Consider the following 17,947-nt stretch of genomic DNA (forward strand, 5'->3'; position numbering starts at 1 on the left):
CCAGCCTAGCTTCAGACACTGAAAGGTTACACAGTGAATTCTGACTTTGTCACTCTAAGCTTTCCTACAGTCCATGGAGAGAAACAGCCATCTCCAGGGGGCAACTTGCCTGACCTGTCTATTTTAGGCTGAGATGAATCACTCTCTAAAGGTGCCCATTTTTCCTCAGTTGACTGAAAAGTGAATCTAGGGTGACTTCCCCAGCCTTTGATACCTACATTTCTGATATCTTGGTGAAGACATCTAAATTTTACCTACAATTTCCAGAGCTCAAAGCCAGCATCACTGACAAATTAGCAGTGTTACGTATTGATTTGTTGAAATGAAAATTTTCACACCAAACTCCTGTATTATATTTCAGTTGACTTTCACAATCCTGTCCCTTATACAAAAAACACCTTTTTTTCAATCAGTCATAGTTTCAAGACTGGAAGTTCACACTATGAAAACAATTAAAAGGCAAAAATTAGTTTGACTTTGCTGAAGTAGTAACTCTTGGGTTCCCTATGCCCTACTCAGAGCTGACTGACACCAGATAGCTGTTCTGAATCCATCAGTAAAGCACTTTCAGCCCAAACACCTTTGTTATTATAAACCAAAATCCAATCAGCATCTTTTACCAGTAACCACATTTTTCTGCTGAAGTTTGATATGAAATTTTAGGTTTTAGTTTTAAGACTTCGAAACAACAAATAAAGTGCCAGAAAATATTGAAAGAAAATCTGCTTCATACATCTCCATTTCATAATGGAGCTCTTCCCATCTACACATTTTTCCCTTGGGATAAGGTGATGTAACAATTCATTAGTTTTGAGCAGATGATCCATCAGAGCAATAATCACCCTTAGCACCGTATTCACAGATACACTCCATACCTAAGGGCCAAAAGAACCCTCAGATAAAGTCAGCCATGATCCATCAGGATTTAACTTAGATGACAGTCCTGTATGTTTTTCTTTTAATGACAAATTCTTACCATGTCTTTCTCCACTGATGTTTTCCCACCTCCTTCTCACCAGATCTGAATGAGCAGCATCATTTCTGCAACAGAAAAAAAACCCCAAAAATTTCCTATAAGTATTATAGTATCACCTTGGTTTTGTATGTTTTTGGTGTCTTTTTCTTGTTTTTTTGAAAAAGCTGTAGCTAGTAAACTGTTGAAATTATAGTTAAAATTATACATGAGAAAAACAAGATGAAATAGCCTTTTTTTACTACTAATGAAAACTCCCTTCTAATCTTGGTTATTCTTAATATATCACAAATAATATGACTAGACAAAAAAGATAAGTTTTGGCACACAACCAAATAAAATCATCCAAAAAAATAATAATAATCAGTTTCATTCAAGTCTCCCCAGTTATTTCAGAGTGCCTAACCCACAAGATCACTCTGCACCCTGTTGCTGCAGTGCAATCTGTTTGCTCCAAAGTGTGCCTGCAGCAGTCACTCAGGTTATTAGGGATCTCATTGCTGATCTTCCTGCAGCTGCCCTGTGGCAGATTCTCCTCTCCTGCTCATGCCAAAGCGTGGCCAGGCTGGGAATAGTGCTGGCTCCAGATGCCCAGCCCACACAGGAATTGTCATCTTCCAATTCCTCCCCACTTGCTGAATTTCAGCAATTTCAAGCACTGTTGCTCTTAACTACCTGCAATCAGATGCTACACTCAGCAGTCCTTTTGGGGAAGCATTTTGCAACTTTTTTGCTTGATTCACAACAGTTCCACAAATAAATAAAGTATAGGTTTAACTAAAGCTTGTCTCAAAAGGGAAGAGCAGATCATCTTTCTCAACAACAGATACAATGAATATTCTAATGACAGACCTAAAACATAAATCACTAAATTTATTTCCTGTGCAAATATTTTATTGAGCTGACTGCAAAGGGGAATCACTGCCACTAGGAGGCCAGTCAGGATAAAAATAAACTCTTCATTTACCTGGACAGCAAAACCATCACCTGTTACACAGAAAACAGCACTGTCCAGCCCAGAGGAGTGGGCACAGCAGCAATTTATGCAGTGGTACCTGCACTAACTCTGAGCTGCAAGCTCTGGCCAGGCTCAAAATAAATTAGGTGTTGTATTGTCTGTTTTGTGAATCCTGTAGAGTCTGTGCTTTTTAACAGACCTATGGGCCACATTCAACATATACAAAACTTCAGATGACCGAGCCTGAAAGGGCTCCTGGTCACAGCTGAAGAACCCACGGGTGAAGTCTTAAAATTGTGTGACACCTCAAAACTCTTGGAAAGACACTTATATACAAGGTTTTATTCCTCATTGTATCTTAAAAAGCCATCCTGATCTGTGGGGTCCAAATCTGGAAGACACAACAGGAATACAGGCAGAAGCTGACAGATTTTCCCAAGTGAGGGCCCTGTGGACGGAGTCTGCCAGGGGTCAACACAAGCAGACAGCAATGACAAGGTTGGACCTGTACAGTCCACAAAAATCTATGTAAGAAAGGAAGTGTATACTGATTAATATTACCTAATTAATTCCTAATTAATTCACCAAACAAATATATTGGGGCCACATTATATGCAGAAAAAAAAAGAAGACTGTTTCTAGAGGATGGGGACAAGGTGCAAGAAATGCTTTTTAAATGCAGTAAAAATAGCAATAATTCTGCTATTATGCCAAGACCTTTCACTGCAGGACAAGTTTTTATTACCAAGATATAGACTCCCAAGAAAATAGATTTATAGGGGGCATGATGACACTAATCAGAAATCCTTATGAGTATCCACAGAGCACAACCCACAGGCATTGAATGAGTTCATAAAAATCAATCATAGGCCTTTGGAAATGTTTACCTACTTGCTACTGGTTTTGTTAAAGCCAATCAAATTTTAGGAGCAGGTACCTAGATTTTAATATATCCCTTTAAAGATCTTTGTTTTGGGTTATAGAGAAGAGAAAACATGAGGCAATATCTACCTACGTATACATGTCCTATAAATCACAGCACTTGGAACTCTGTCTCTCATAGTAAAATAAAATGCCATGATATAAAATTAATAGTGACTCAGAGAAAACACATTTTCTGATAGGTGTTGGGAGGTACTGGCAGAAATAAGCCAATGGTCTCTGTTAAATTTCTAAAAGAAAAAGGTCAAAAGTAATTTGTTCCCTGTCCCCACCTTCTTTCCCTGTCTAAATTGCTTTCAAAGTTCACAACACCTCAACAAAAATAAAATTTGGCCCCACTGAGACCAATAACGAAGTTTCCACTGAGCTTTCTGGAGACAGAATTTCACTTTTGGATAGCAGAATATCATCTTAAATCATGGCTTGGTCCCCCTTGCTCAAGTCTGAGATCAAGCACATTTATAAAGTGATGACTGCAGGATTCCTGGAACCAACATTCTCCATGCTAAGATTTTCCTCTGCCTGCTCAGGAAAACAAGGTGTCTAAACCAGACAGTCGGTAATCTAAAACCAAGATCTGCAGAAATTTATGATCAAGCAGCTCTATTAAAGAAAAAGGCACCTCTCATAGGAGCAAATATTCCACTTGGTGGGTAGAAGCTATTCCCAGATGAAGAAGAAAAGACAAGCTATATTGCTCTGCTGTCTGGAGTTCAAAGAAACCCTCCAGTATAAAATATTTGTAATGTGTGCCGCTGAGTAATTTTCAGCCCTGAAAAGTTATTAAAGTAAGAATTTCACTTAATATGAATATATGCAAAATGCAACATTTTTTCATGCAAAATATATTTACTTATATTGCTTAGGAGAATGACAAGATATTATTCTAGACTATCAATCCTAGAATTCTACTCCACAGAGAATATGAAAAACTTAACAGCAGAGAAACAAACCCCCATACACTTCATACATCATCAGTGTTAATTACGCAGTGTTGCAAAAGAAGGTTAAAAAAATATTCTGTCCCTTAAGCTTTCAATTTGCTTTCTTAAGCATTAAGTATTTTGCCCTATTTTGCAGCTTGCACAACTAGAAATAATTTCACAATGTTTTCATGTATGTTCAATAAAAATGCAAATATATAAATCCCCATCTCTGAACAATAACTCAGGTTGATGTTTACCAAATAATATTTCTAATAGATTGAAAAACAGGAAATATATGAAGCACATCCTTTAAAAACAGTTTCAAAAAAATACTACATTCTGCAGCTTTGAAGGGCAGTAGATGAGCGACTGCCAGTTTCTGCTGTAGATATGTTCTTCTAACACCTGGCCAAAAGCTAGTTGAGCTAGCTGCTTCCCTTGTTCTTAGTAAGCAAACCCAGCAACTTCAGGACCTGGCCAAAGAGGCATCAGTGACTATCAGCAGATGAAAGAAAGCACCACAGCCTTTTACAAAGATCTGCTGTTAACCAGCTTCAATGACTTTCCAGGCAGCCTACCTGTTTTGTTTGCAGCTTTAATACACTGGTGGCTACTTATGCAAAAAAGGCAAAAACTAATTAAATTTGTTTATGTATGTTATCGTGTGGAGCACTCATTTCCAGACATCAAGCTATGAATCATTAAATAACTGCTAAATTGGTCTCCTGGGATAGATCATGCCTCAGAGTTGGGCAGGCCCCCATCCCACCAAAGCCAGGTGTGCTCTGCAGTGAGCAGGCATTAAAACTGTTTAAAGGCCATGATTTGGGTACACAGCCAGGTCTCACACTGTGAGGTGAGTGGTAGGAAATCATGAAAACAGTGACAGCTCTCCTGTCAGAGTTACTCCTCTGTTTGATTAATGAGGGCATTTGAAAGACAATTAGCCAGAGCAGGTTTGGCTGCAACTAGCTTATCAATCAGGCACCCTCTATTAAAAGCACTACTGCCTTCTTTGTTTTTGGTTGCAGGAGAATTGTATCAATGATACACAAACAACAAGGGACCTTTACATGTTATGAAAAAAGAAGAGCAGAATGTTGCAAATCACAACTGAAATAGTAAAAAAAAAAAAAAGCTTTGGAAGCCACAAGCCACTGGTTGCCGGGAAATCATCACTGCAACTTCCACAGAGATTTTTTGGCTAGATTTTTTTGTTTGTGCATGGTGAATTCAAGGCTGCACAAATATATCAGGCACTTCCAAGCTTCTCAAGGACAAGTTTAAGATTTCAACAGCAAAAATGAAACCTAACTACAAATGATCCCATATGTAACAAAAAACACAAAAAATCCTTCATTCGAAAATCTACTGTGAACCTACTCTCTGAGCTTCAACACATTTCAACTAAGAACTGTTTCAATTTAAAAAAAAATTATAATTTGTTGCGATAATACATCCATTTGACTTATCCATGAGTAATGCAACCTCTTTGCTTTCCAACCAACAACACAGGTAGAATTTAATACTGTACTTTTCTTAGGCAGCTGCTCACCCAGGAACATGTTTCATTCTTTGGCTTAACTGAGAGCTTTGCTTCAAGTGGGGTAGTCCTTGAATTCATGTAAGTGATCAAAAATATGCAGTGGACAATTTAAACCATGTAAGAACCTTTCCTGGAGATTTGCATTTCCATCAGAACAGTTTTTATCAAACTAAGGAAATTATGATTTTTGCCTGTGAATGAGTAAAAACCAAATTACTGACTAATGTATTTATATTGCTCTCGATGTGAATAAATCCAAGACTGAAAGAGTAGGATTGAGATTGAAGTGCAATGCACCACTTTTCCTTTCAGTTTACAGTTAATTTTCCCTGGCAATAGCAGATCAGAGGTATTTTTAATGCATGACTAGCCTAGTACTAAGTGGGTATATACACAGTGCAAGGAAGCTGATTTTTTTTAACCTTGCTAGAATTTATTTCAGAAGTAAGCTTACAAAATACTGCATTGTGTATGTTTGAATATGGGGATAATAAAGCAAGCAACAAATTAATCTTTCATTAGATTAGTTAGAGCACAAAGAGGGAGATTCAGCCTAGCCCAAAAAATCCTCTCTGAAGCTTCCCTGTGTTGGCAGAATGTGATAGTCCAGCATTCATGGACAGAGAGCTATAATTGTTTTTAAAAATTTGGAAGAGTTCCCACTGAGAACACACAGCTTGTCACCGGGTTAATCTGCAAAATCACTTTTGTTAAAGTGTTCAGCCACCTCAGTAAGCCCCAGCAGTGGCACCCACAAAGGGAGCACTGTTGTAAACTTGCCACTAGCAGTTTATACCCCCTGGCCCCGATCCAGGAGCCACCACAGAAAGCCAAAGGCTCTTTCAATGGATTTTAAATTGGTCCCTGCACTCCTCTAAGTTACAAAGGTGGTAATGAAGTATTGGGAGATGTAATAGAAAAATAAAATAAAGAGGATCTAAGTAGGTGGTGGATAACCAGTGATTCCCCATATTCTTACTGAGAAACTGTGAACAGTTTCTCATTTTTCTGTGGCTGTAATTGTAAACAAAAAAAGGGGACAAAGCCCTAAGTGGTGTGGCATGGCTCCTGTCTGCGGGCCAAATTCTTCCCAGCCTCACCATGGGAGCAGCCCCCATTCATCCTGCTCATTAAAGGGCCTCAGCTCTCAGCAAACCCTGCCCCACACCTGGGCAAGAGCCTTGCCATGGCTGTGGGGTCTGGAGAAGCCCTGGGGATGCACACCAGCCCATGCCTGGGCTTCCTTAGTTCACCATGTGCAGGCAGAGCTGCTCTGTTGTACTTTATTGATTCAAATGGATTCGGGATCCATTGGCTCCTTGCAAGAGTGTGGTAAATGCTGTGGCTGTGCTTCAGCAAGGAAGTGGGAGTGCTGCAGGAAGGGCTGGGTGTAACACACCTGGCTGCCTTGTGATCATTTCAGGGTAGGGGAGGTCAAATGGACAGAAACAGGTCCACTATTTTTCACACCGATTAATACAGACTGCCAGCTTCTTCCAAATAACAAAAGGTTAAAAGGAGCCTGGGCAAATGACAGAGACTTGGGGTCTTGTCATCACCTCTAGGAGAACAATTGTCTCTTCCCCCTCTTGTTCCTCAGAGTCAGAAAGCATCCAGACACTTTGCTTTCTCAGCAGTTTGAGGAAACAATGGCATGAACAAGAACAAATATCCTGCAACACATCCCAGGTATTTAAAATTTGACATTGATAGACAATAAAAAAAAATTAAAAATATACATTTTGGCACTTCACAAAAGATAGATTCTTCTGTTTCTCGTCAGTGACCCACAGTCCAGCAGTTTTCTTAGCTGCAAAGAACAGCCAGAAATGCCTTTTGCAGAAAGCAAGCAGAAATATGTATTAAGCAGAGATGACTGGTTGGAGTGGTACATGGACATAGATGTGCTATCTACTTTTAGATGATGCCTATGGAGGAATTTTGCAATGCCGGCTGCTTCAAAGGCTGAAACCTAAGGAAGACTTTCAAGGAAAGCCCAACACTTCCCGTAGAGGAACTTGTCTTTCCCCTTATCTTCCAAAGGCTCCAGATCACCTTCCAGACACTACTGCAGACATTTTTCTCCTAGGAGGCTCTACATGTTTCCCCATTTGGCTTTTTCTTTTGAAGCACACTTAAGGAGACTTAAGCTTCAAATCCAGAGACACTGAAGCTTTGGGAGAAGAGCATCTCATGGTGAAGTGTGCCCTGCTTTCTGGGTCAAAGAACCCAAGTGATCAGAAGCAGCAAGGAAAATTTGCCTCTCCAAATATCCTGAAGAGGATGCAAGTTCCACATGCATATTTAGGCATTTCCTGAGGAAAAAAAAAACCTTCTAGTAACCATGATTAAAGACATTTATTCTTTCAGTGTCTATTTCGTTGAAACTATGGCTAAGGCCTAGTAGCTTAATTGACTTTCATAAAGTCAGTCCTGATTACAAGGTGCATAAAAATGACCTTGTATCCTTCTTCCTTGTGAGAAGTTGGAGAAATGCTATCTGTCTGGGACAGATGGTTCTCACCTGGGCAAAAATGACAGAATATGCATCTTTGTTGACATTCCATTAACTACAATTTAGAAATTCTTCCTTAGCCTTATGCATTTTTTAATGCAAGTAAAGTTTACCTTGCTAATTGGTTCACTAAGTAACACATCATTGTTATTAAAAAGAGAAATGAAAACTTGCTGACCTAATATCCTCAGCTATGATTATTCTTGTCAATTATTTTATATTTGGAAAGGCAAACAAATGTTGTATATAAAAACTAAACACTGTATTTGGCATAACTTCAAATTAGCTGTCTCACCATGCTTATAGCATGCAAATTAAATGTCCTGAATAAGCATTAATCATCATAATAGGCTAATTATTGTCAGTTAGCTATCGAATAACTGAGCTACTACCCCTTGCAAAGAATTTGGAAAAAAATGTTAATAAGATTCTGGCTACCTGAAAGCAAGAAAAACATTAAATTTTTTGTCAGTAAACAATTTTTGAGACAAACATGTAGCTTACTTTGACCAGTTTGAACATTATTCTGGTCTTCCCACACACTTAGGCTTACTGTCTTCCAGTAAATTATATTTAGTGAAAAACACTTCTGTATGAAGATGTCTTTGTATCTATGTCATTTAAAATGACTTGCTGAGTTTCAAACATCAATTAATATGTTAATAAACAGTTAATCTTTGTCTTCACTAGCCATGTGCATGGCTACCACAGTGCTTACAGACTGCAAGGAACTTAAATGTTTTACACAGAACTAAATGTTTTAGAAGTGATAAAGAATACATGAACGTAGAACTGCTACTTGGAGATGGTGTGTTAGGGCCTTGGAGTATAAATTTAATAAAGGAGTGATACATTCTTGAATGTAAATGGATATCCAGTGCTTAAATGGAACTGAAGCACCTCTACAAATACACAAATGCCAAGACATGCAAAATTAAGTCTTAAACATTTAAAAATAGTTTTTAAACAAACTTGCAGTCAGGTTTCATTGAGACTGGCTGATATTTCTGCACAGCATTTGTGAGGAAGACATTTGTCTGAGCAAATTCCTTTATATCCCCCTACAAAAGGTGTTGGTCTCATTTCTCCAAAGCTCTCCTCAAGGGGCTCACTGCTGCAATGTCCTCACACTGCCATGAAGGTTTTCACCCTCACATTGCCCCCAGGAATGGGGAGAGGCATTGGCCCTACTCTGCAGATGGGCAGGACTTCAAATCATGAAATCAGAACACAATTTCTATAATGTCCCAGAGGAAATGCATCTCAAGAGTAAGGACCACAACTTCCTCTCCCACCACCACCACCGATGGTGTTAAACACACCTCCAAGTCGTACAGAAAAGCTGCATGGAACCACTAACAGCTCCACAAGCACAAGTCTTCCTTTAGTGGCTTGACTACAGACCATCTCAGGTGAAAAAGTTCCGTACTTCGGGGCTTTTATCTGAGAAATAGTTTGTGTGCCTGTTCTTCTGCTTCATAACATTCTGCCTATAACATTGAGCTAAAGAAGCATGAACAACAATGGCAAAGACAAGCTGCCTCCCCAGATAACACAAAGGGTCTGGTAAGAGAACAGTTAGCAGAGTATTGATTGAGAAAGAGTTACTCGGTTGTTGGAGGTAAAAGTCACTTTCCAGCCCACTACTGTCACATCCAGGAATCCCACTGGCTTTTCTAAGCACACTTCCCTAGGAGATCCAGTTCATCACTCTTGCCACTGTGACCTCAAAATCTTTTAAGTCAGTGACTGTTTCACAGGATGCCATTGTCATTTCTGTTGATATTTGTCTCCTCCGTACAGCCTTACACCTGAGTGTGCCAAAATACATTTTATTTCAAGAAAGCAGAGTCTATGTGACACAAAGTGATAAAATGCTGGGGATGCCCTCCCTCAAAATTTTCCACTAATCTTAGTCCAAAAATGTTCTTGGCCAGGGTGTTGTGGCTTGGTGTCCCATCAGTGAATATGACACCAAACACTGGCAGAAGCAGTCCTAGCAGGATGCCATTGGAAGCATCCCACAGAATAAGCACTTTTCACCGAAAACTCCTCTTTGGCACCTGGCAGCAAGGCCACTTTCAAATTGTTTGTTAGATACTGCTGTGACAGTGCTACTGCGCCTCTAAATCCCAACATGGCATCAAGAGTTTTTTGAAGCCTAAATATCTTCTGTCTAGACAGTGTATTCATTAGATTTACAACCACATGAAGAAACTGAAAGTTTGTTTTACAAGGTGTTTTCATCATAAAACTATGCGACAGACATGAACTTTGCTTCCATTCTGCAATTCTTTATTGCATTCACCATCAACATTTCCATTCTTTTACCTGCAATCAACAGCAAGCTGACTAATTTATACAAATCAAAGCCATTCCCCTTGCAGTTCTATATACTAGCACAATTTTATGACCTAGGTTTTAAAATATGCAAAAAAATCATCTTTTAATAAAAAATAAAGAGGTTGACCAGAAATCATCTCAGCAAAGTCTTTTAGGACTCTTGCACTGAGGTCACCTAAGCCTGCTTGAGCTAAACCCAGAATGTTTCTTTTTTAAAGACCTTCTTTAGCTAAGCAACTAATGGATTTTAAAGTTGTTCATTGCACTTATATAGTATTTGGACACACCACCATGTTTCTGTCCAAATGTAAGTGTTTATTTAATCATATCTGGGAGGGTTTTTTCCTGCACTAAGAAGAATTTAGATGTTTCCATCTAGTAAATGATCTGCACAATTCTTTGGCTTTGTGGATATTTAGGGACTATCTTTTTTACCCTAAACATGCTGCAAAAGCCATAGTACTTGATTCTGTCAGCAGGAATCATCACTTCTTCTCTTTTGAATTTTTATATTCCATTACTTCTAGTCTGAAAGGACTTTACAGAGATGTCAACAGATATGTGAGCATATAGAGAGCATAACAGACACTTATTACAAGTGTGGCTTCTATTTCTCTCTGACACAGCACAGAACATCTGGGTTTTTAAATCTCGGATCCTCTTAAAATATCTCTCAATTTTCATATTCATTTTTCAGTCTGCATTTTTCAATTTCCAATGAATCTCCTTGCAGCTTCACTGTTCTCATCAGATTGAGATATTTTGACAAGGCAGTCTAAGACATATCTATTTGGTCCCTTTTATGGGAAGGCAAAATTTCAGCTTGCAGCTCTGCTATGGCCCACCTGACCAGCCCATACTTTGGTGATAACCACAAGATTTGGGACATTTCTGAGGCAACCCATTTCTTTTGTGACCTCAGTTACATTCCCAGCTTCAGCCAGGGTGAGCTGTGGAGAAGAGCAATATTTGAGCACCAAGTCTCATTAAACTGTGGCTGCTGAATTACCTAATTACTCAGACTGCTAAGGCCAGCTAGGTATTTTGCCATAAAAATTTAACCCTTTCTTGTCTTGCAATTTGCTACTAATAGGAAGAGGTTGCCTAGTGCTAGTGGACTAAAGGGGAAAGATTTGCTGTTGAAAAGAATAAAATTTGTGTTTATCAAGAAAAGGAAATTATTTTCTTTTGAACAAGTTAATGTCAAAAGAATTTAAGCCAAACACAGTGGAGGGCTAACCTTTCTCTTTCATTCACATACACGCAATTTTTGATAATAAAGTATTTTTAGTTCATTTTAGATCAAAAGTCAGTCATTGCTGAATGTGTGTGCTAAAATACATATTGCAAAAGCCCTGTAGGAAATGAGCAGTTTTACAGTACTACTGCTGCCAAAATGAATGTGAAATTGAATGCAGTCTGAAGTTTCATAGACTTTCTGTAGTGAAAAGAAATAGGACCAAGATGATTGTGGAATATTTTTTCATATTTCATAAAGGAGTTGTCCTTTTGCCCTGAGTAGCTCTGTGTACTCATAAAATCCACTTGAAACACGAGAAAGCAATAATTGAAAATATTAAGTACTTCTACTTAAAGCCAAGGCTTTCTTATTGCAAATAAAATTGTTGAACAACATCAGATAGATAATAGTTAAAAGGATCCCAAGTCCATGCTGCTTACACAGTTCTGCATGATATTCATCATGCAGAGTAAAGCAAGCTCAAACCACATTAATCAAACCATCTGTTTTGATGATTTTTTTTTCCACCAACTATTCTAAAAAAATCCATTCTAAATGCACAGAACTGGTTTGTCAAGGGCCAAGACTTACTTTGCAACAGCTGGTAAAGAATTACAATAAGGGCATAATCTCCTTGTTGCTCCAGCAGAACTTGTCATCAGTAGAAGGAATAATATGGTCAGAAAAATATGAAAAACAGTACCGACAAAGCATCAACAAAATAAAATCCACAGAATAACTTTCATCATCTTGAACACCAGAAATCTCAATAATTGTTACGCCATTTGTTAAACTGGTTAGCAAGAATCATGTAAGCCCTGACTACATTTCTGAAATGTCAGTACAAGCACAAAATTATAGGCAGTACTTAAAATAGGACTACAACAACCAGCCATTTAATAAGAACTTCCCTTTTTTTAAAAAAAACTCCACCTCCATCTATTATGCAATGCACGCCAGAAGAATTGCTACATACTTGGGCAGACAAAGTACTTTGATAAGATGGACACATCCACTGATCGACAATTTGTCGACTATTATATGTGTTCAAGTAGTGAAATAGACTCCAGCTGTACTTAGCACCTCCTGGGTGATATAAAATAGTAAGTATTCATTATGACCTTTAGTCAGCTGCTTAATGGTAATACTAATGGAACTGCAATAAAATTTAGCTGACATACTGCTTAAGAATATTCTTGGGCTATTTTGTGGTATTAAGTTGGCATATGTAACTACATTTAAACTCTAGATTAAATAACAAATTTCCAATTATTAATAAATCTTACAGTTGAGGAACTTTTGGTAGGTTTTGATGTGACAAAAAATACCTGTTCACAAAGAACATTTTCTAGCTAAATGCTAACATTTAAATGCTAGCAAGCATTTGCAGACATTGAAGCTTAAAATGAATATTACTGTTTCTGTAAACGGCATCCCAGGAAAAGGCTTCATTTACAGCCACAGTCTGACATAAACAAGAATGTGAACACACCAACCATCCAAACAGAGGCAAGGTGGTCAGGCTGCTGTGTTCACTCTTACCAGATAACCCTCCAGAAGAACCAAAACCTTGTAATGGTGAGATTCCTGCTTTGCAATTGCTCATGGCTGAGCTGCAATTCTGCAGAGACTTTATTATCCACAGAGCTCACGGTCCTGTCCTGATCCACTCATCCTTCCACTCAGATTCTACCACATGACTGACTGAAGGTCTTTACAAAATGTCTCATTTATACTTCACAGACTGACAGAAAAACTCTCTAGAACTTTGCTAAGACCACAAGAAAGTATTATAGGCCTGGCCTCCATCAGTTGCTACCTTTCCTTGTCAGTATGATCTTTAAAAATGTTGGATTTTTTCATTATTTGTGCCCATCTCTTGCTCTCCCTTTTCAAATATGTTCTTCATGTGCCTTGGCAATTTATGTTACATATTCTTGGGCTTGGATCACCTCCAACTTTGTCTCCCTGCTTAGCCAAACAGTCAAATAAAATCTCACAGAAACAATTTTCTAAAGCTGTTTAGTTCCCTGACCCAGCTCCTGGGGAGTGTATGAAAGAGCTTTCCTTCTGTTATATCAAACTACAGAGATGAAGTATTCCAAGAAGGGTATTTCTGTAAAATAACAGGAATGGACTGATCTGGTACAGACTCAGTACCCACCTAAAGACAGAGTTAGAGAGATTTTTTTTTTTACAGGTTTAGTATAGATTTCTGCAGAGAAACTGAATAATGTATTGAAATTTTAGTCTCCACATAAGCATAGATATGCAAGAGATAAAAACAACTTACTTTTAGAAGGTTGAGTGGAAAAATAAATTTTCTGCCAACTTCCTATTTGACTCTAAGTTTTTATGTGTATTAATTTGACATAAAACCCTATTAATTCTTTCAAGATTTTCATACAGGCCCTTCTTCCAAAATTTTATCTGCATAATACTATTATAAGGACAAAAGTTTCTTTCAGAATAATGTTGAGTATCTGTTATCCTTCTAGCAGCATCCTCTATTCTCCCTTTCAATATCCCACAGACTACCTCCAGCCCTGTATTAAATCTAAAAAAACCAAGAACACAGAAGATGTTACTTTTCTTCATTCTTATTATATATTATTCAAATTTATCTTTTTCTAATTAAAAACAAACAAACAAAAATATAAAACCTTTAAGAAATGTCTGAGGAGACCTGAAGAAGCTAATCTGTATACTACTTACAATTTTACACTCCTGCATTCCTGATCATTCAGCAGAATACCTGCTTTCTATGGTTCTGGTTTCCCTTCTACATCAACTTGTACCAGTGAAATGTAATTTTCAAAGGGCTTTTATTTACATAACACCTGATGAAGGCACTGGTACAGGTTTTATCCTTTAAATTTCTAATCATACTGTCTGTTCATGTACAAGACAAATGTAATTGGGGGCATGAATCCATCTTATTTGCACATATTCAAATGCTAAAGCAGACCTTATCAAAGATGATTTAAAGAAAATGGGAGTCACAGAAATATTGATTTTAGGTCTGCAGAGAACAATGATGAAAGAATCTTTTTGCTACAGCTTTTTCTATGAAGCCATGACAAGCAAATATGTACAATTAATGAAAATAATCAAATATTTTACATTAAACTTTTTGAAGTGCCAAAAACAGGTCCAACTTTGTTCCCTCACAAGTCTTACTACTGATTTCAACAGCAGGAAAAGAAGCATTTTAAAATTCTATCTTGTATGCCTCCACTTTAACCACAAAAACCACAATAGTATCCATGGGTTGTTAAGTAATACCACAACTCCCGGCATGTGTAGCTGGATATTACTTATCCTTAGAGACTGATGGATATTGCAGAAATAGGCAAATTCCAAGAGAACTCAGATGACAGATTAGAGACAACTAAAATCCCAATTTTTCTTTCCCTGGGACAAAAGAGACCAAAGCAGTCCACAAAAATCACCCACTTACTAATAGAGAATCAGGCTCTCATACAAAAAAATTTCTTCTTTGTGAGCACAAAGCAGGCTACACATGCTACTACAGGCAGAAACAGTTGAGAAATAATAACCTTATCCCATTCACTTCTAGAACATCTATTTTGTGCCATATAACAGACACAGACAGCACTAACACCAACATTGATTCCACAGTTGTCATAGGGAGTGATGAGTGTGGTTCCAAAATCCCAGACTAAAAAACAAGGATTGCGGTTATCCTGCAGTTCTCAGAATCTGTGCTGTAACACAGAAATACACAACCAAGCCATAAAAGTTGATCCCAGCAACAAGAAACTCAATCAGGTTTATGGGAAATGACTGCACATACCTATCCAAAAAAAGTGCATGTGAAGGGTATTGTGTTTCTCTTAATGACACAGAGACCTATCTTATCCAAGACACACACCAGTAGGACTGGTGCTAGGAAGAGCCACAAAAAAATTCAGTGATCCTGGAAAAAGCTTCACCTCCCATTAGTGTCCCACAGTCTGTATCTCATGGGCAGCACAACACTTGAGTTTACACCTGCACTGCTCTTTAGCAATCTACTGCAGATGACAGCCATTCTTCATTGCTTCCCCTAACCAAAATTTCAGAATGCTGATTGTTTTTACAGGTGACTGGTTAGCCAGAAAACCACAGAGAAGCCAGAGCACAAGGCTGGCTGTAGCTTTGCTCTTCCCTGCATTCCTTTCAGTTGAAGCCAGGTGGGCCTTGCCTTCCACAGAGGCGAGCAAAGCTGGAAGAAAACCATGAGCATCTCTGTCTGTGCTGAGCACCTGCAAAAACACAGATGCATGCCAGTGGAAACAAGGCTACATGCAGGGTCTCTGTCAAACACAAGAGTGCCTACAGTCTCTGCTGCTAAGAGCAAACTACTCAGATCACACACTTCCCACCGCAGCTTCTTTTGAGAAACACCCAGTACAGTATTGCTTTGAATTGTTTTCTCCTTTTCCAGATCAGCAGCTAGAAACTCACCCATTTTCCATGCTTTCAAAGTTTTCTTTTTCTGCAAAGAGAAGGCATTACCACCTATTCTTTAAACTAATTAACTATCCCTTTTAGCTATAATTTCTCTTCATATAAAAACATTTGTAAAGGGTCTGTTTTTCCCCATGCCCCCTTTTCTCTCTTCTGGCTCTTCATTATGACCATGCCTAATTGTGATGAGCTGTCCACCATTTACTCCACAGGATTGTATAGAGCTTTGTAATGTGCCTGCCACTGATGCATTTACAATTGGAAGCAGTTAACTCTTTAGTCCTGCCTCCTTGTTCTAAACAATGGGCTGCATGACGAACTAGCACTTAGCCCCAATTAAAGATTTTTAAAAGTCTCCATTTTAAGCCTGAGTACTCCAAATTGAGCATTTGTCAAAGGCCCAGCCACAGCTTCAAATGGAGAGAGGGAAATCCTACTGGGGAGAAGAATAGGACTATCCCATCGGTTAGGGTGAAAGTTCTTCTCAATCAGCATCTTAACCGTGGAATCAGTATGGGATCTATTAGGTCTGCCTTATCCATACAAACCTGCTGATCTCCCCCAGTGTTGCCATCCAACAATGGCTTTGGTGATATTTGCAATTTCAACATTTTTTCCCGAAAAGAGTCCGTCTAACTCTTAACTGCTGAAAGATAGGGGAAAGACTTACTTTATTTTCTTTAGGTAAGGATATGAATATAAAAGCAGCTCTTCTGCCTATATTAAGAGTTCCAATATTTTTGCACCATAAAAGTTTCTCAGAGCTTCTCTTGACATAAACCTATCAAAATACATTATCAGTAGAAATCTCTCTCTTCTATTTCCCTTTCTATATAAGAAACCACACTCAAGAGCCATTTGCACTTTCTGCAGTTCCAAGATTATTTTCCTCAAGTATCAACTCTGAAGTCAAGCTCCTTCACATTCCCATTACAGGGTAAAATCCCCCAAAAGGACGTGAGGGTGGTTCTAAAGACTCTTGTATTCAACTACTTGAATATTTTTTTATTATTTTCATACAAACTGCATACACCTTTAGAGTTGACATCTGCGGACAGATATGAATTAATGGTTATGCCTCTTGATCAGCTTTGCACTGGACAGTGATTGTAACATGATGAATGATTCTTTTTCCAATAGAAAACAGAACATAACAGTTGACAAATGTGCATAGACAGCTATCTTTCTGTGCAAAAATGTTCACATTTTGGGATCTTGATATTGACAATCTGTCCAAAATGGACCTACTTGAAACTTTGGTGTAGTGCTGATAAAACTTCTTTGTTGTCTTTTTGTCTTACACATTTTCTTTGTGCTCAGGATCTCTGCACAAGTTGAAAGAGCATAGTTTCAGAGTACACAAAATGGACAATTAATATCTACAATTAAAAACCACAGGAGAAAAAAACAGCCTACTCTTACCAAAAAAAAAAAAAAAAAAAAGATTTGTCATATGAAAGAACTGCTGAAAATCTGGAGCTTTATTTTTTATCTGAGTCATAACAGCCAAGCTGATGCAGCAGAGCTATCCACTTTTTCCACAAATTATACTTCCTTAAAAAATAATAAAAAGGAAAACTTAAACATAACTGTGGAAACCCTGCTCTATATAATTTTTAAGAGTAAAATATTAAAACAACATTTATAACAGTATTTATCAATAAAAGTAGATTAAATATATTTTTATACAAAAAAAAATCCCAATTACTTTCAGCTATGTTCTTGGACTCTGGGCTTTATAAAATTTTGGGTTAGGGTTGGGTTGTTTTGTTTAAATCAATGCAGTGCAATCAAACTGGTGATATTACTGTTGGTGTGCTGCATATCCAAGGCCAGACGTGCAAGTAAGAGCAACAGCCAGAAAAACAGAGCAACATGTGAAATGAGCATCAAATTGCGCTATTTCCACTCCCCCCAAATGATCCAAGGAGAGAATGGCAGCACAGTGTACCTGAAGCCTAAGTGCTTTTCAAAATTACAAAAGGATTGTTTTAAAAGAAGTTACTATATGGGACTTTTCTCTCCCTATCC

At 38.0% G+C, this 17,947-nt stretch overlaps 1 protein-coding gene across 1 annotated transcript in view; it reads right to left on the reverse strand.

Moving 5' to 3' along the window:
- LOC135303514 (uncharacterized) overlaps nt 1-17,947 on the reverse strand; it is a 265,282-nt gene that overhangs the window by 184,041 nt on the left and 63,294 nt on the right. Inside the window, exon 2 of the mRNA XM_064425428.1 lies at nt 977-1,041. Within this exon, the coding sequence (XP_064281498.1) occupies nt 977-1,041 (65 nt within the window). The remainder of the gene's footprint in view (nt 1-976; nt 1,042-17,947) is intronic.

Source organism: Passer domesticus, chromosome 6 (genome assembly GCF_036417665.1).
Source record: "Passer domesticus isolate bPasDom1 chromosome 6, bPasDom1.hap1, whole genome shotgun sequence".
Lineage (NCBI taxonomy): Eukaryota > Metazoa > Chordata > Aves > Passeriformes > Passeridae > Passer > Passer domesticus.